This window comes from Melanerpes formicivorus, unplaced genomic scaffold, assembly GCF_026170545.1.
Source record: "Melanerpes formicivorus ecotype bairdi unplaced genomic scaffold, bMelFor1.0.p_v2 SCAF_15, whole genome shotgun sequence".
Taxonomy (NCBI): Eukaryota; Metazoa; Chordata; class Aves; order Piciformes; family Picidae; genus Melanerpes; species Melanerpes formicivorus.
This window is the reverse complement of record NW_027142367.1, coordinates 1,148,738-1,168,414: the sequence shown is the minus strand read 5'-3', so window position 1 is coordinate 1,168,414 and position 19,677 is coordinate 1,148,738. Positions and strand designations below refer to the sequence as shown.

The following is a 19,677-nucleotide window of genomic DNA, read 5'->3' as shown; positions in this document are numbered from 1 at the left end:
GCCAAGAAGGCCAATGGCATCCTGGCCTGTATCAGGAATAGTGTGGCCAGCAGGAGCAGGAACGTCATTCTGCCCCTGTACACTGCACTGGTTAGGCCACACCTTGAGTCCTGTGTCCAGTTCTGGGCCCCTCAATTTAAGAGGATATTGAGACACTTGAATCTGTCCAGAGAACGGCACCAAAGCTGAGGAGGGGTTTGCAGCACAAGCCCTTTGAGGAGAGGCTGAGCGAGATGGGGCTGCTTAGGCTGGAGAAGAGGAGGCTGAGGGCAGACCTTATTACTGTCTACAACTACCTGAAAGGAGGTTGTAGCCAGGTGGGGGTTGGTCTCTTCTCCCAGGCAAACAGCACCAGAACAAGAGGACACAGTCTCAAGCTGCACCAGGGGAGGTTTAGGATGGATGTTAGGAAGCAGCTCTTCATAGAAAGAGTGCTTGGCCATTGGAATGTGCTGCCCGGGGAGGTGGTGGAGTCACCATCACTGGAGGTGTTTAGGAAGAGACTGGACGGGGTGCTTGGTGCCATGGTTTAGTTGATTAGATGGTGTTGGGTGATAGGTTGGACTCAATTATCTCAAATTTCTCTTCCAACCTGGTCTATTCTATTCTATTCTGTTCTGTTCTATTCTATTCTATTCTATTCTATTCTATTCTATTCTATTCTATTCCTTTCTAATCTACTTCTATTCTATTCTATTCTATTCTATTCTATTCTATGCTATTCTATGCTATTCTATTCTAATGTTGAAACCCAGCTTCTCTTCTGCTGAACTGCAAAATGCCAAAGGACCAGGTGCAATGTTCTTGGGGATATTTATGTAAGAAGGATTTTGCTAAGGAATGGGTGGCATCTTATCAGTCTGTATCATGTTAATAAAGGCAAATATGTAAATGAGGATAAGCTGAACCCGAATTTAGAGACACTTAATATGCCAAAAGTGGTATGATGATGCAATGCAGTCAAGTAGTCCTTATTCTGGGACATTCTCATAAATGCTACTATGTAGAGAGTGGCATCTTTGGTGACAGGGTGGACTAGATGTTCATTGAGGCCTTTTCCAACCTTGTTGATTTTATGATTCTATGATTCTATTTGCACATGTACTTTTGTTTCAACTTTTCTCAAGGTGCTGACTGTATTCTTCCACCTCTGATGAAGTTTTCCACATATAAAATGCCTCTAAGGGCAGACTTTCTGTCTTGAAGTGTCCCTGGAGAAGTGTGATTAGTTTTCTTAGGATGTTAGGTAGGAACTCATTTACTTGCTTGCACAGCAGGAACCTTTCTCGTCAGCCAATCAATCAATACTTAGCAGAAGGGTTATGTGTGTATTAACAGATGCAACTTAATCTTGCAAATGTTACTTCTGCTTTATTGTCAAGGATAAAAACTACATCACACTACTCTGTTGCATACTTTGACACAGAGAGACCTCTTTTATGATTTCTACTTGTACAAATGGCTTCTGTCTCCAATGAACTATGACATTTCTTGCATTAAGAAGCCCTCATGTAAATAACCTATTCACTCTTCCCTTTTGGTTTTTTTTCCTTTTCCTTTTTGGCAACAGAAATGCATAAATACATGGAATTATGTAGGTTAAAAATCAATCAAATAAACCAACCAACCAATCACCAACAACAAAAACCACCACACCACAAAAACCCTCATGGGGAAGAACTTCTTCCTAATATCCAACCTAAATCTACCCATTCCTAATTTTGTTCCATTCCCCCTAGTCCTATCACTTCCTGACACCCTAAAAAGTCCCTCAAAAGCTTTCTTGTAGACCCCTTAAAATATTGAAAGGCAACAATTAGGTTTCCTCCAAGCCTTCTTTTCTCCAGACTGAATAGCCCCAACTCTCTCAATCTGTCCTCATAGCAGAGCAGCTCCAGCCCTCTGATCATCCTCATGGCCTTTCTCTGGACGTGCTCCAGCACCTCTAGATCCTTCCTGTAACAGATGCTCCAGAACTGGACGCAGTACTCCAGGTGGGGTCTCACCAGAGCAGAGTAGAGGAGGAAAGTCACCTCCTTCAATCTGCTGGTTATGCTTCTCTTGATGCGGCCCAGGCTCTGGTTGGTTTTCTGGGCTGCATGTGCACACTGGTGGCTCATCCCCCACTACCCTCAAGTCCTCTTCTTCAGGGCTGCTCTCAAGCCAGTCCCTTCCCAGCCTATATCGGTGCCTGGGCTTGCCCCAACCCAGATGCAGGACCTTGCAATTTGGTCTTGTTAAACCTCATGAGGTTGTCATGGGCCCAGCTCTCCAGCCTGTCAAGTTTCCTGTGGATGGACCCCTTCCCTCTAGCATGTCTGCTGCACCACACAGCTTGATGTCATCAACAAACCTGCTGAGGGTGCACTCAATGCCACTGTCCATGTCACCAACAAAGATGTTAAGATTGGAACCAGTGCTGATCCCTGAGGTATTCTGCTTGACACTGGCCTCCACTGGGACATAGACCCATTGACAGCCACCCTTTAGGTGCAGCCATCAAGCCAGTTCTTTATCTACTGAGTGTTCCATCCATCAAACCCATCCTGCACCAGCTTGGAGACCAGGATGTTGTGTGGGACAGTGTTGAAGGCTTTGCTCAGGTCCAGGTAAACGATGTCAGTTGCTCGCCCCTCATCTATTAATTTTGTCACCTGCTCATAGAAGGCAACCAAGTTGGTCAGGCAGGATTTGCCCTTAGTGAAGCCATGCTGATTGTGTCCAGTCACCTTTTCAGGAGGATCTGCTCCATGATCTTACCAGGCACAGAGGTGAGACTGAGTGGCCTATAGTTTCCTGGGTAATCCCTTGTTCCCTTGTTGGAGCTGTATATTCTTTAACACAAGCCATGAATAATCCACTGATAATGTAAAATGGAACTCTTCTGACAACAAATACCAGGAAATGAAAACTCTCAGTTTAAATCTCAGTGAGCTATACAGATGTGATATACCTGGAAACTACCCTAACTAACAGGGACACACAAACTCTTTCTGACTATTGACATATTTGTGTGAAATCTGCCTTGTGCTAGGACAGAATAGGACAAGCATCTCAAAATTATCTTCTTCCCAGCTTGAGTAAGTAAAAGTCAGTTAGGATTATTTTTTTTCTCCATCTTTTCTTTGTATTTATGAGCTAAATTTGTATTTTTTTGAAATTATTTTTCAGGTTAGAATTAAAAGACTTGTTTATAACTGTAAAATTAGAGGGAAATAAAGCAAAACTTGCCATAATAGCTCTCTGGGTTTTGTCTTGTTTCAAACTAGGCTGGCCATGTCTGCGGAGATGATATAGACCTAGTTGATGGACATCCCACTGGTTCTGTGAGAATATCCTTTGGTTACATGTCTTCTTTTGAAGATGCACAGACTTTCTTGAACTTCATCATAGCCACCAGACTACCCAAGTTGGACACTGAGAATCTCTTCCAACCTTCTGTTACAAAGCTGACAACAGAGTCTGTCCCAGGTGACCACTCCTCCTTTAACAATGCGGATGGATTGTCTTCAATACCACACATCTCAGAGAGAGAACTCAGGAGTAATTTTTTTGCAACAAAGACAAGTGTCAACTGGCAGCCAGCAGAGTCTGAGGTGGAAAGCATAAGGGCAGCTGTTTCTGAGACTGCAGTACCAACATGCAGAAGAGATGGCAGTCCCATCATTGTCACCAAAATTTGTCTCTACCCAATCAAATCCTGCTCTGCATTTGAGGTATACACTTTGAGCCATTCTTAAATAATCGCCTCAATCCTTTCCTTTTCCTTAACCTTCTCAGGCATGTCAACCAGGAACACCATGTGCATGAGACATTAGGAAGCAGCATGTGGGTATGCATTTTTCCCTTTGTTCCAGTTTCCAGGAACTGCATGCTAAGGTACTTTGAAGGTTTCTCAATTAGACTGAAGCTGCAGGATGCAAATGTGTCTTCTGCTTTCCCCTCCCCCCACAACAGACAAATTTACACATAATATGCAATCTTGAAGAAAACAGTTGGGTTTTAAGAACTTGACTAGAATATAATTGAGTAATTAGTATGCTTTTGCAGAGTGACATGTGATGGGCTTGTAGGCCTTGATGGGTAGGCAGCAACTGAGAAATAACTTGATTAACATGTTATAATTGAGAGGAGGCTGATTTACATCACAAAGAAATGTTATCATTAAAAATACATTTGCAACAGAAATATGACATTTAAGTGTTGCTGCACTATTTGAAAGTTCACTCTTTGAAGATTTTAATTGCTTTTTTTTTACCAAGTTAATAATATGATCACCTTAGCTGTGATTTTAAATAATGCCTGATGAAATAGGCATAGGGCCCACACATGACCTAGAATGTGACTCTGCTCAGCACCATACTGGGAAGCTATTTAATGAGTGTCAGTATTGGTATAACTTTCCCTATGAGAACTCACTGGTGTAGGTCACTTTCTCACATCTGTGTGAAAATTGGGGTCAAATCCAGTGACAAACAACCTGCATTTAAAATATGGCTTCTCAACTGATTGGATCATAATTTATTCATTTGTTGGGGGTTTTTCCTTGATGCAAAAAGGGACCGGGGAGTTGAAAAAAATACTGCTATATAATCAGCAAATGTGGTGGGTTGAAATTATGCCCCCAACATAAAATTGCCAGAGCAGCTCAGCTAGAAAGCAAATGAAGCTGTACTTACAAGCAAATCTACAATCTAAAATATGGAATGCAATGAATGTGTAGAAAATATACAATATTTACATATATGTGCAATTTCTAAACAACACGAGAACCCCCCTGGACAAACCAAGGGGCTACTAATAGCTTCCCCTTCCCTGCCCCCCTGTACACAGGTGTGACCGTTTGAGGCTGTCCCCTTAAGAAAGGGAATATGGTGGTCGGAAGTTGGTAAACGAAAAAGATGGATCTAAACTAATTTCATTGGTAGATTGGGAGGAAGCACCTTCTGAACTGGGAGTGCAGCAGGGTATCTTGGGCTTTCCTTCACTTTTCCAGTTCAGTTCTGTTTTCCCCTCAGTAGCAGCAGCTCTCTCTGTTCTGGGCTTTCAGCCAAGGCTTGACCTTGAAAAACTGATAAACTGCAAGGCCTGTATTAACTGCTTTCCAATTAACACATAACTGCTTCTAACTTTTTTATCTTTCTCTCTCTTTCTAACCCGCTCTGGGGAAAGGGGGAGAGAGGGGGGAGCAGAGGTGGGGAACCCCCTCAGCAGAGCGGGGAACTCTCATTTCTGTGCTACTTTATTGTATATCTTTGTATATATTGTAAATACTGTAAATTTGTATATTCCCCTGCGTTTCCCTGCTTTGTAAATATACAGCTCTCATTGCTTTGCTAATTCAGCTGTGAGGTTTTTTTTTCCTTTCCCTTCAATTTTTCCTTCCCTTTACTTTACAGGGGGGAGGGAGGAGGCTTTTTGGCTTTACCCTTCCAACCCTACAACAACAGGACAAGAGAAAGAGTAGAGCTGCTGTTAGTTACTTAACCACAACAAGATTGTATTCAAGGTCAGCAAAGCCAGCAGAAGCACAAATTAGTATCTGCCAGAGCGAGGAAGCTGAAAAGAGCAAGAGTTAGTTTACCAAACTAACTTTTATGTTGGGTATCTGTCCAATGGGATTATTTGCAATTTATCATTATTTTCCTTCTTGCATCCAGTAGTGATTTATTTACATTCTACTACTTTTTGTTCAAGATCTGTGGAAAGTTTTCCAGGCACAGCCTAAAACTCCCCAAACCCACCCCCTCTAAATAATTCCATTGGTTGCTGATACTGTCAATCTAATTTAAAGTATCTGCATTTTTAAATTTAGCTTGGCTTATGATATTCAGAGGAACAATTTTGAGCATTAAACAATTTGCATGCCTTATTAACTTCCCACTAAATAAAACCATTTATAAAATCAAATAATCCCACATTTCATGGAAAATATTTCAACCTTTAAGTGTTGCAGATACTATACATCTACTGCAGAAGCTCACCACAGAAGCTTCTGAAATATGTCGCAGCAGTACTCAGGTGTTTTGGGGTTAAATTCTGTTTTTACTTACCAGCTGGGGTTGTGAGATAGATACACCACTACATTCTGTGCTACAAAGGCTCTGAAGTGACTGTGCCCAGAAGCAGGGATGATGTACCTCATTGTGAAAGGCAGTTTATGTTTTCCCACAAGTTGAACCGGGTTTCTTGGTAAATTCATACAAGCCTGGTACTCCCCTGCAAAGATAACTGCAATTTTATATAGAGGTAGGAAATGCCTATTCCCCATGCCTACTTTTTGAGACAGACTTGTTAATAGGCACAGAGTGAAAGCAGCGTTCACAACACCTCAAGTTACCCTTATGAGGTTAGATAGTATGCCATAAGCAGTGAGAGACATACTATTTCATCTTATAAACAAGCATTTGCAGTAGGAAAGGTTAATTGTTCCTGAATAATTTTTGTCTATTCCATTTGCTACAGGAAGAATGCAAGGCAATTTGGATTACACAGCTAACACTAGCTGGTTTGAATAGTCTAAACTATAGGCATAAAAATTGCAGCTTGTCAAGGGTTAGGGCTGGGCACTAGATGAGTGACAGGTGCTTCCCAAGGGGGAAAAGTGCAAGAGTCTTCTGGATTGGAAAATAAAACTAAAACTAATTTAATGTAATAATAACAATAAAATAATTAAATAGACACAAATTTAATCCATCCCCACAGTGAAGATCATATCATCACTGATGCTGTGGGCAGGCACTGAGGAAGACCCACACTGGACTCAGTGGCAGACAGGAGCTCTTTTGGGGAAGTGAATTCAGGAATGTATGGATGAGGATTGAAGGTAGAAAAGAATAGAATAGATCATCAAGTCCAACCTATCACCCAGCACTATTCTAATCAACTAAACCATGGCACCAAGTGCCCCTTCCAGTCTCTTCCTAAACACCTCCAGTGCTGGTGACTCCACCACCTCCCTGGGCAGCACATTCCAATGGCCAATCTCTCTGTCTGTGAGGAACTTCTTCCTAACATCCAGCCTAAACCTCCCCTGGTGCAGCTTGAGACTGAGTCAACATCACTGGAGGTGTTTAGGAAGAGATTGGCTGGGACACTTGGTGCCATGGTTCGGTTGATTAGACGGTGTTGGATGATAGGTTGGACTCGATGATCTCAAAGGTCTTTTCTAACCTGGATAATTCTATTCTAGAAGAGATGCAAGTGGTTGCTACAGCCCACCATTTGTAACGAGGTTCAAAAATCAGTTAATCCCATTTGAAATCAAGATGGCTAAAAGCAGAATAAAAAGCCAGTGCTGCCAGAACCCACATCACTGCTAACTGCATAAGGAATCAACCTCAACAGATCTATTCATGTCACACATAGCAAATTGAACCTGTATCACCTTGAAAGGGGAAAATAGCCCACAATACATGACACTGGAGTCTGAAGCTGGACATGCTATAGTTAAATGGAATTTGATCCTGAAAATAATTTTACCTTTTGAAATATTTCTTATATAGCATTTCCAGGCTTTATCATTAAAAGATTGAACAGTAGCTCTAAGCTACTTGATGTGGAAAGGTGAAAGGGCAGCAATAAATTCACTCATCTCATAGATACATGAGGTTAGAAACTCATGGGATTTTATGTTCCAGTACAGGCTTCCAGCTGGTATGGTAAGTCAGACTGTTAGTATGTCTAGTAAATGGGATTTGTTGTAAGTACAGGATCATTTGTGTTTGCCTAAAGCAAAATGTGCAATGGGAAATTCCAGCTAGTTGTGTGCAAGACCCAGCCCATCTGCCTGCTGACTTAATGGATGCAGGATAGATGACTTGATCAGGGGAGGGAGGACAGACAAACCTGATGAGGATATGAGTACAAACTCACAGCTGGTTTATCTCCTCTTTACAGTAATATAATCTCCTTCCCTCCTAAACTTATGATTTCTCTACTCTACTCTAAGTGTTTTAGAATGGGAGGTGCTTGACCTTAAGAGAGAGCAGGAGTGTAGAGTGCTTTGGCAGCTTGGAGGATGAAGCTTGGCATTAAGATCATCAGCTCACTGCAGGCCAGGTACTTCCTAGAGCAAGTGCATTTTATGGAGTGTGCCTGGCCATGGGATGGTTTCTGTTCAGTGTTATTCCATAGATTTTGTACACATAGGACAGGAATTAGAGGACAGAATATTCTCACTCAACTTCTTAAATGTGCTTTATTTTTCCTGCAATTACTTTATCAAATGGGGAGAAGCAGAGAAAAAGGAGTGACCTCTATCCCAGATCACTTTTTTTCCTTATTTTCAAACCCAAAATGTGTTTTAAACATGCATTTTTAAACATGCACATTTCTCATGTCAATGAATTTTGCATAATTGCATAATGCAGTGTACCCAGTGAAAAAGGTTAGGACTTTAAACATTAATAACTTTATTATCCATGCAGTAGATTTCAGGGCATAAAAATTGCCTCTCAACACAGGAGGCAAATTTTCTTTTAATTTAAAATACAATGCAAATTCCTGGTGATCACTGGACAAATTATATGGAAGACCACTAAGATTTTTCAAGTTGCATAGTTTAAAACCTAATCCTTTAATGTGTTTAAAAATTATGTTTGCTTTCATGATGACTGTAGTGGTTTGAGCTTTAACGGGGAGTTAAAAGCCCAAATGGGGAAAAGGCTGACAATCTCTTCCCCACTCCCCCCCACACCTCCTCCCTCCAAACAGAGAGGGAAAGAAAAAAAAAGGGGTAGGGAGCAAATCCACTAAACAACAATCTGGAGTCGGCTTGGAAGTAGAGAGGCAAAGAATTCTTCTTTAAACTACATATATATATATGACAATAACAGGAAAAAGTTCACAAGGGCAAGGAACAAGAGTGGATGGGAGGGGGACAGAAAAGAACAATACAAAACCAGTCTTTCTCTGAGGAGGCATGGAGGCAGCAGGGAAAAAGGATCAGGTCCGGCCACGTGGCTGAGGAGCAGGAGGGCAGCTGCAGTAGCTCTCATCCAGCAGAGGCAGGAGCCAAAAGGAGCTCCAACAGCTATGATGTCCTGCTTTTTATACCCTGGCTAGGCAGGGAGGGGGGAGTGGAACAGACTCAGCTTTCCCAGGGGAAAATGCCCTGCAGGGAGGGTAAAGTACCCGCAAGCCCTCCACCCTGCTTTGTTGTTTTTTTTTATTGTCAGAAAAGGGCGCTAACCCACCACAATCCACCCCTCTGTTCCACTTCCTCTCTCCTGCCACAGCCCCTTCATGCAATTTTGACACGTGATATTTGAATCCTTGGTGCAAGTCTCTTGTTATCCCGGCTCGCTCTCTCCCAGGGCAGTCTCTCTCTCTCTCCGGTGATGGTCACTGTAGGTGGTGCTTGAACTGGGCAGGCATGTGGAGAAGAATCAGGAATCAGTCTGTCTTTGAAAGGGAAAGAAAAAAATCAGGAACAGTCTGTTGCTGTAGGGACATCAGGAACAGTCCATTTCTGTAAGGACATCAGGGACAGGTGCAGGTGAGATGATGCAGGAGCTCTCTGGGTTGGTGTGCAGTGGGTACGTTGAGTCCTGGATGCTGGGCTGGTATTAAGCTAGGAGGGAGAAACTTAGAAACTTAGAACAACTTAGAACTATCCACACAATTACATTGATGAGTGTTGCCTCCTCTGAGTTCATCCCCTCTCAGCCAGAGTCACATTCTGCTGTGGGATACACTGAATGCCCCCAGTTTCTAACATGACCCAGTACGTGTGACCAGGACCCTTAGCCGAGACCACCCCTCGGGTTGGTTTGCCCCCACCAGCAGCAGGGAAAACCCACTCTCCCTGCAGGGGGTTTCCCCCCTGGGAAACGAAATTAGTCTGTTCCACTCCTTGCCCAGCAAGGCTATAAAACTGAGGATACTGCAGCCGTTAGCTCTCTTGGCCCCTGCCTTTTGCCTGGACGAGGACTGCCAACATAAACAAACAAAAAAACCCACACATTTTTTTCAATGAGTAGTAATTTTAAATCACAAGAAAGAGCTAAAGTAGGTAGGATAATGCCATGTACTGGCTGTACTATGCACTGATCCTTGTTTATGACAGGTAGAGGGGACATTATGTTGTATGATTAGTCCATCTGCTATTCTGGGAATAAAGGCGTATGCTAGCATCTACCAATAAAACTATGGTGTCCCCGACCTCAGCCTGTAGCACTGCATGGGTTTCAGATTACACACAGACCTAAACTTCCCCTTTTGCAATTAATTTTTCATTCACATTTAAAAAAAATAAATTAAAAAGAATGGCCAAATGATATTATAAATCAAATAGCTTGACAAAATGCTTTTCTTATCTTTAATATTTTCAATGTATTCTCTATTTTTAATACAGTTAATGCAACTGTGGCCAAATTATTTATAATTTAGCTTCAAGTTTTCAGAGTGCCTGCGCTCTGCTTTCTTTAGTCAGGCCATCAGTGTCAAGCTACTGCTGCAGGCTCTTACAAAACCTGGAAAAATTTGTAAGAACTGGATATTGTGGTTCGGTGTATTTTGGGGCATGAGATTTAACACATCTAAGTGCTAGGTTCTACACATTGGCTACAAAAACCCCATGCAGTGCTACAGGCTGGGGTAGAGTGGCTGGAGAGCAGCTAGGTGGAGAGGGACCTGGGGGTACTGGTTGACAGTAGGCTGAACATGAGCCAGCAGTGTGCCCAGATTGCCAAGAAGGCCAATGGCATCGTGGCCTGTATCAGGAACAGTGTGGCCAGCAGGGGCAGGGAGGTTATTCTGCCCCTGTACACTGCACTGGTTAGGCCACACCTTGAGTCCTGTGTCCAGTTCTGGGCCCCTCGGTTTAAGAAAGATGTTGAGATGCTGAATGTGTCCAGAGAACGGCAGCAAGGCTGGGGAGAGGCCTCAAGCAAAGCCCTATGAGGCGAGCCTGAGGGAGATGGGATTGTTTAGCCTAGAGAAGAGGAGGCTCAGGGCAGACCTTATTGCTGTCCACAAATACCTGAAAGGAGGTTGTAGACAGGCAGAGGTTGGTCTCTTCTCCCAAGCAACCAGCACCACAACAAGAGGACACAGTCTCAAGCTGCAGCAGGGGAGGAGGTTTAGGCTAGATGTTAGGAAGAAGTTCTTCATAGAAAGAGAGATTGGCCTTTGGAATGGGCTGGCCAGGGAGGTGGTGGAGTCACCATCATTGGAGGTATTTAGGAAGAGACTGGATGTGGTGCTTGGTGCCATGGTTTAGTTGATTAGATGGTGCTGGATGATAGGTTGGACTTGATGATCTCAAAGATCTCTTCCAACCTGGTTAATTCTATTCTATTCTATTCTATTCTATTCTATTCTATTCTATTCTATTCTATTCTATTCTATTCTATTCTATCCTATTCTATTCTATTCTATATGCTAAAGAAAAAAAGTGATTTTTAATTAATCTGATCCGTGCTTCCAGCGATGCTTTTCTTCAGAGTAATAGGCTGTGCCTGACACAGCTTTTTCTCAATACTTTTTTGCTAAAGTCATTTGCTAATTCATGTGGGCTGTGCTAAGCTTCTCTACAAAAATTTCAACAAGTTCAGCTGCAGTTAACTTTCCTCTGTGCTCAACTGTGACTAGAAATCACACATGAGCTGAAGCAGTATGTTTAAATGCCCAGTGTTATGTTTTAAGGGTGGTATTACTATTTTAACATTCTGAAGGAGAAATCAGTTATTAATCACCCAAAGGCATTGGCAAAATAGCTCTCTTTTGGGATTTAAAGATTACCATCTGTGATGCATCAGTAGCAGATGTTCTTTTCACAAGGAAAAAAAACAAAAAGTACATAAAAGCAAAAGGACAATGTGCTTGTATAGGCTATGGAATGTAAAGAGTGTTAGAGAAGTAATGGAAGAACAGATAGTTAAGAGGACAATGTGGGCCCCTCAGTTTAAGAAGGACATCGAGACACTTGAACGTGTCCAGAGAAGGGCAACAAAGTTGGTGAGGGGCTTGGAACACAAGCCCTATGAGGAGAGGCTGAGGGAGCTGGGGTTGCTTAGCCTGGAGAAGAGGAGGCTCACGGGTGACCTTATTGCTGTCTAGAACTACCTGAAAGGTGGTTGTAGCCAGGAGGGAGTTGATCTTCTCTCTCAAGCAGCCAGCACCAGAACAAGAGGACACAGTCTCAAGCAGTGCCAGGGGAAGTTTAGGCTCGAGGTGAGGAGAAAGTTCTTCACAGAGAGAGTCATTGGCCATTGGAATGTGCTGCCCAGGGAGGTGGTGGAGTCACCATCCCTGGAGGTGTTCAAGAGGGGATTGGACGTGGCACTTGTTGCCATGGTCTAGTCATGAGGTCTGTGGTGACAGGTTGGGCTTGATGATCTTTGAGGTCTCTTCCAACCTTGGTGATACTGTGATACTGTGGTACTGCATTTTGTTGTAAGAGGATATGGAGAAACTGGTATGTTCCTAGCTAAACCAGAAACCTCAGATGTTCCAATTTTATTAAAAACATGTACTTTTTTTTATAATTGTGTGAATTTTACTTTTTTTTTTTTTTTTTCGGTCATTTCAAGAGTTGGATTCCTGTGTTTGCCTGTCCCAGAGCTCAGGACTTCTTTTGCTCTTTGTCAGGCCAGCTCCATTTATCACAAACAACTGCTGATGGTAAATGGCCTTGGTCCCAAAGCATGTTAAATCAACATGCCTTCCTGTCCCATGGCAAGCTAGGTGGCTTTAATACAGCTGCTTTTGCTTTATTTAATTTTGCTATAATTCATGTAACTCCAGTGAAATGTCCATGCTTTGTCAATTAAAATGAAATTGATGTGGGGAAAGTCCTAAGCATGAGGAAGTATAAAACTGAGAGCAGTTGTCAAATTTTTTTCAGAGGTGTTTTTGTTCTGCTAACATAGCTCTGTTAAATCAATGTGGATGGTAATACTTAACACAGATTAGAAAATCCATTTTGTTTTGTCAGCTTTGGCCAGTGCTATCTTGATCTGCACTGCACTGGTTAGGCCACACTTCAAGTACTGTGTCCAGTTCTGGGCTCCTCAGTTGAGGAAGGATGTTGACTTGCTGGAGCGTGTCCAGAGAAGGGCAACAAAGTTGGTGAGGGGCTTGGAACACAAGCCTTATGAGGAGAGACTGAGGGAGCAAGGGTTACTTAGCCTGGAGGAGACTCAGGGGTGACCTTATTGCTCTCTACAGCTACGTTAAGGGAGGTTGTGGACAGGCAGAGGTTGGTCTCTTCTTCCTGGCAACCAGCACCAGAACAAGAGGACATAGTCTCAGGATGCACCAGGGGAGGTTTAGGCTGGAGATTAGGAGGAAGTTTTACACAGAGAGAGTGATTGCCCATTGGAATGGGCTGCCCAAGGAGGTGGTGGAGTCACCGTCACTGGAGGTGTTCAGGAGGAGACTTGGTGGGGTGCTTGGTTGCATGGTTTAGTTGATTAGGTGGTGTTGGACAATAGGTTGAACATGATGATCTTGAAGGTCTCTTCCAACCTGGTATATTCTATTCTGGAAGTTATTATGTGAAATGTGCAGCTAAAGTTTCTCTTACTAAAGGCTGGCACTGACTCTCACAAGTTTTCCTGATTTCAAAGCATTTCATTAATAGTTTTGTTTCTATCTCTTTTCAGTACAAATCTATTAACACAGCTAACATCTTCTAAACCTTTGTATAACCTCCTGATTCTTTTCCAGGTTACAAAATGGCCAGTGGGAAACCAAGGTTTGCTGTATGACCGTAACTGGATGGTTGTAAACCAGAACGGAGTCTGCATGACTCAGAAGCAGGACCCAAGGCTGTGTCTTATAAAACCCTCAATTGATCTGAAGAAAAATGTTATGGTCATCCAGGCAGAAGGTTAGCAACCAGTATCCTTTCTTCTCTTTCATCATTCATATCAAATTTCTAGACAAAGACCCCTGCAACAACCCAGCAAACTAATGAATTCTGTGTATGCATGCTCACTTCAGGGCCAAATTCTGCTATCAGCTGCAGGCAAAGAAAGCCCAAGGTGTAATATACAGCCCTGGATAACTTGCTAGCCTGATGTGGGGATGGGCAGAGTAAAGAGTGGCTCACTGTGTGCATGTGGTGAAGAGGTTATTAAATTTATGAATATGAAGTATGAATTATGAAAAATATTATTTTATTAATTATCAAACTATTAATAACCGATGAATCACCAACTTATATACATGTTCTAGTGCACGTTCGTGAAACAGATTCCACAACTGGCTTAGTGTTATGATTATAACGTAATTGAACTATCTATAAACCCTTTCTATATTTATATAACGAAGGGTGCAGTTCCGCCGCTTGGCCACTAGATGGAGACTCGGCGGGACGCGGGCGGCTTCTGGCTATACACAGCAATATTATAACCTTGCTATGCGTCAGCGCTTACTCTGCTAGACGCGGATACTTTGAACTGAGTGCTAGTGGGTGGAAAGCACGTGGACAATATTCAATCCCCTTCAGGCAACAGGGATCGGTCCTGGTCGGGGTCGGTCCGTGGGATCGGCCCTCAGAAGTCGGCTCGCACGGCAGGGCGGGACGACAGTGGCCGGTAGGTGGGCTCGAACGACGGAAGCAGGCGAAGCTACGGGGGTCGGCCCAACCACGGCGGTTCTCGGGGCTGATGCAAACAGCCTCAGGGGGAGAATGCGGCTGCGTTAGGCGGCGGATTCTCTTTACCGAGGTTAAAGGAGCAACAGGACTCTCGTAGTGGTCCCGGGTCCAGTGCAATACAAGCACGAACAATGCTCTGGTTTTCCCTGGAATTCACAGGGCTCAGAGCGGCACTCGGCGGCTCCTCAGAGCGGCACTCGGTATTGATCAAGTCCCTTCTCCCCGGCAACTGGGCAGATCTTACCCGCGGGGGTTGGTCCAGTCCTCCGGTGGCACGATGGGCTCTTCCGATCGGCACGACTGGTTGTAGCAATGCTGAGCTCCTCAGGCTCAGCGAAGGTCCTCCCTCTGGGCTTCTTCAACGATGCAGAGGCTTCCAGTATGCGTGCATGTATAACAGAAGCTAACAACAATAAGCTCAATGGCAAAGGCTGCAGCTCGAGAGTTACTCTCTCGAGCAAGCACAGAGACAAAGTAAATGAGGGGGCAACATGTTCACCAGCTGGGGTGATACTTATAGATTCCTCGAGGCTGGGCTTGACCAATGGGCATTCTCATAAGCAACTGGCTTCAGCCTATAGAAAGCGTGAAGCTAGAATTATGCCCATACTTGGTGTCAGCACAAGCGCTGCATGCGCTGGGTGCGTGCAAGCCTGGCTAATGCCTTGGCTTTTGTCTCCCTCCTAGAGGGAGGGGGAACTTGCCCACATGCTGGGACAAGATTCAGTATTGGGGCATAATGCGCCTTCACCACAGTGCAGTCATAAGTGGATGCTCTATGAAGGAATAATGAATTGACAGATGTGGAAATTTACCGACTAGCCTCATTCTCCTCATTGGCCTGTGAGGATTGTTATGACTGCAGAGGTGAAGTAATGAGAGTTCAATATCAAACATACTGGCCAAAGATCTTCCCATTTTATAGGTCTTCTCCTTCCAGCTGAGGGACTACAGGGGTAGAATCTTCAGTGGAAATTCATATGAATTAAAATAAGGGCCAGACATTAGTGATCTCAGTTAAATACCTGCACTAGCAGGCAAATATTTAATGATGTTTGGTGTTCTCTGGATTTATCAAACCCCATTTTATTCTCTGTTGAGTGAAAGGGAAAGAAAAAGGGCAAAAAGAAAAAAAAATGGAAATTATTGCAGAAAGCTCTTTCACTACTTGGGAGTGGAAATTATTTGTTATGTTAACAGTGCTGTAAGCATTAAACACTGAAACTGGTTTGTATTCCACATAAATCATTATTAATGCCAAGTTTACATGTGTCTGAATGGTATTCATCATTTCCCTGGGGTCTAACATTTACTCAGCCTGTGTGTCTTAACCATTAATAATATATATGCCCACATTTTCAGCAGCTGGAGCAAAGCAAGGGAACCTGTATTCAGATCTTTTTCACCCTTTATTGGAAATTTGTATGAGTAGACCTGTAGTTCCAGTCTCCCTGTTTGTACCTTACAGTTGTCCTTTCCAGCTGCCTGAGAACTCTCCATAAAATTAACTCTGAACAGCTGATTTCTTTTGTCTGCAATAGGTTTGTCAAATGCACATCTGGATGCTTCCCTTAGCCTTGTGTTATTTTGCATGCGTTTCAGATCCCAAACACAATCTTGTCTCTTCTTAGGGATTCCAGACTGCCTCACTGGAACAAACACTGCTGTTTTCCATTTTTCCCTTTGTATTGTTAATTCATCTGAATTCTGTGTGGAGCACCTTGCACCTCAAACTGTTGGGTTGTTTTTTTCACTATAGTGCACAGGCAGCCTTCTCTCACAGTTTTTATATTACCAAGTCCCTCAGAACTAATTTCTAGAAATTTAGTTTCTTTCCATCACTCTTCCTTTCTGCCTGTACCTCTTGTCTGCAGACACAATGTGAAGACTTGTCCAAACCTTCTCCATTTATCTTTCACATTGTCAGAGTTTTAGCACTTTTGGGCCTTTCTATTTCTGCATTCTACTCTTCCAAGTTTTTTCTCTTTCCCCCCACCCCCTTCCTAATGTTCAGACAGGTGCATATCTGTTTGTATATTTGCCTGTCAATGATAACTGTACTAGCATACTTCAGAGTCAAGAAGGTTTCTCAGACTAGAATGACAGTCAAGGAACCCATTTCTCACTGATATTTACAATCTCTTGCTGTAATCTGTGCCAGGGTGAAATTCACCTTTAAATCCCACTTTTCACTTCTTGTCCTTTTCGGTGTTTTCACTGCCATTCCCTACCCTTCCTCTGAAAGCGAGAACTGTTTCCATGCAGAAGTGACTGACCAGGTCTATGGATCACTTTTCTACCCTAAAGTGATGCACCAGACTAGACTAGACTAGACTAGACTAGACTAGACTAGACTAGACTAGACTAGACTAGAATAGAATAGAATAGAATAGAATAGAATAGAATAGAATAGAATTAACCAGGCTGGAAAATACCTTAGAGATCATCAAGTCCAACCTATTGTGCAGCACCATCTAATCAACTAAACCATGGCATCAAGTGCTTTAGCCAGGCTCTTCCTAAACACCTCCAGTGATGGTGACTTCACCACCTCCCTGGGCAGCACATTCCAATGGCCAATCTCTCTTTCTGGGAAGAGTTTCTTCCTAACATCCAGCCTAAACCCCCCTGGTGCATCTTGAGACTGTGTCCTCTTGTTCTAGTGCTGGTTGCCTGGGAGAAGAGACCAACCCCCACCTGGCTACAACCTCCCTTCAGGTAGTTGTAGAGAGCAATAAGGTCTCCCCTGAGCCTCCTCTTCTCCAGACTAAGCAACCCCAGCTCCCTCAGCCCTGATTGATCAGACCTCCAGTGTTCTCTAAGAGAAACACAGTTGACATCTATTTATAACCTGCCATTGTAGGTTTAGGAAAATTAAGGGTTAACTGTAAAATCATAAAGTGAAAACACCTCCTGAGGAGGTGGCAAAGTCTGTCCCAAGAGGGAGGCACAGGATATTTTAATATTGTTATTCTATACCCTTTCCTACATCTCCCTATGTTTGGAGGCAACCTTCCAGTCAGCTCTGTCTCTGCTCTGGGCATTTAGCTTTTGCCTTCACTTGCAGCCAGGGGGTGGTTTGGATGGGTGGAAGATATTTTCTGATGCCTAGTTGAGGCCAAGGTCAGGGTCTAGCTGAGGCCTAGTTTGGGGTCTGACCAGGGGGCTAGGCCAGGGCCAGTGCTGGATGGATGGATAGATAGATAGATAGATAGACAGACAGACAGACAGACAGACAGATAGATACCAAGGATATATATACCCTCTATATATATCCTCCCTCGCTATATATATATCTCCTAAGGAGATATATATATCCTATATATATGTATCTCCTCTCTATATATCCTATATACATATATATCCCATATATATATATATATATATATATATATATATATATATATATACACACACTATGTCCTATATATATATTTATATATCTTCTAATGATACATATAGCCTTCTACCATGGTGCCTTTTGTACTTTGTTTACTTTTTGTAAATATTATTTCTATTTAAATTCTAATTCCATTAGAGCATTTTTATTTACTCCATTAGGGCAAAATACATTCTGCCCTCCATCCAGAGCTATCGCAGAATGTAAATCAAGCTATCACAGAATCAACCAGGTTGGAAGAGACCTCCAAGGTCAAGTCCAACTGATCACCCAACCTTATCTAATGAACTACACCATGGCACTAAGTGCTTCATCCAGGCTTTTCTTATACACCTTCAGCCTGGAAAAGAGGAGGCTGAGGGCAGACCTTATTACTCTCTACAACTATCTGAAGAGAGGTTGTAGCCAGGTGGGGGTTGGTCTCTTCTCCCAGGCAAACAGCACCAGAACAAGAGGACACAGTCTCAAGCTGCACCAGGGGAGGTTCAGACTGGATGTTAGGAAGAAGTTCTTCATAGAAAGAGTGATTGCCCTTTGGAATGTGCTGCCCAGGGAGGTGGTGGAGCCACCATCACTGGAGGTGTTTAGGAAGAGACTGGATGGGGTGCTTGGTGCCGTGGTTTAGTTGATTAGATGGTGTTGGGTGATCGGTTGAACTCAATGATCTTGAAGGTCTCTTCCAAGATAGTCTATTCTATTCTATTCTATTCTATTCTAGTCTAGTCTAGTCTAGTCTAGTCTAGTCTAGTCTAGTCTAGTCTATTCTAGTCTATTCTATTCTACCTCCAGGGATGCAGACCCCACCACCTCCCTTGGCAGCCCAATCCAATGGGCAATCACTCCGTGAAGGACTTTTTTCTAAGATCTCAGCTAAAACTGTTCCAGCTCAAACCAAGGCACCTGCTTTGATACATCCAGCATGCAAGAGTGAAAGAATTTGCTTTGTGTTATGACTCTAGATACTAATAACCTTAGCCTATAATATGGTCTTGCCCCTCTTTTATAATAGTCCCACTATTTTTTACTCTCAGAGTGTACTTGTGAGCTGTGACAATGGAAGGATGGCTCTCATTTGCTTGGGGACACCGAGCAGGCAAATGTGTAGGAAATGGTTACAATATTTATTCTATTGTCTTTCCTCTTAACTACAGTCTAAATGTATATGATTTTTTTTCTGGTGGTGTTACATTTTTAGTTTTCTATTTTATCCCTTTACGTGCATGAATCATTGTTATGTCTCTCACTTACATCATTGCATGGCAGACAAACAATTTAATAAGTTGTCTCTTTCATTGAAAATCCCATGTTAGTCACTGTTACTTTTGTCACCTCTCCCTCCATCAAGACATGCAGCTCAGGGGCTTCACTTGTCCATCCCTGTGGCTAATATTTCAGATCTGTAGCACTTAGCCTGCTGACTACAGCCACATCCAGGTCTTTTCCACCACTGTTCCTTCATGAATTTCTTTCTCCCACTGTATGCTTCCCAGCCAAACAGCTGCATCTTTCCTCAGCCACAGTAGCATGCATCTTCCCAAAAGGACTTTTGTTTCTCCAACTGCCTCTCACACTCCCTGTGCAGTTCCCTTGCTCATCTCAGTGTGATGGGGATGTTTCTGGTGGTGAGGAGTGGATGAGGGAAGCAACAGCAGAAAAAAAAGAAATAAAA

At 43.1% G+C, this 19,677-nt stretch overlaps 1 protein-coding gene across 1 annotated transcript in view; it reads left to right on the top strand.

Moving 5' to 3' along the window:
• Positions 1-19,677, top strand: part of MOCOS (molybdenum cofactor sulfurase) — a 244,289-nt gene that overhangs the window by 213,478 nt on the left and 11,134 nt on the right. Inside the window, exons 8-9 of the mRNA XM_068147762.1 lie at positions 3,270-3,716; positions 13,675-13,837. Of these exons, the coding sequence (XP_068003863.1) occupies positions 3,270-3,716; positions 13,675-13,837 (610 nt within the window). The remainder of the gene's footprint in view (positions 1-3,269; positions 3,717-13,674; positions 13,838-19,677) is intronic.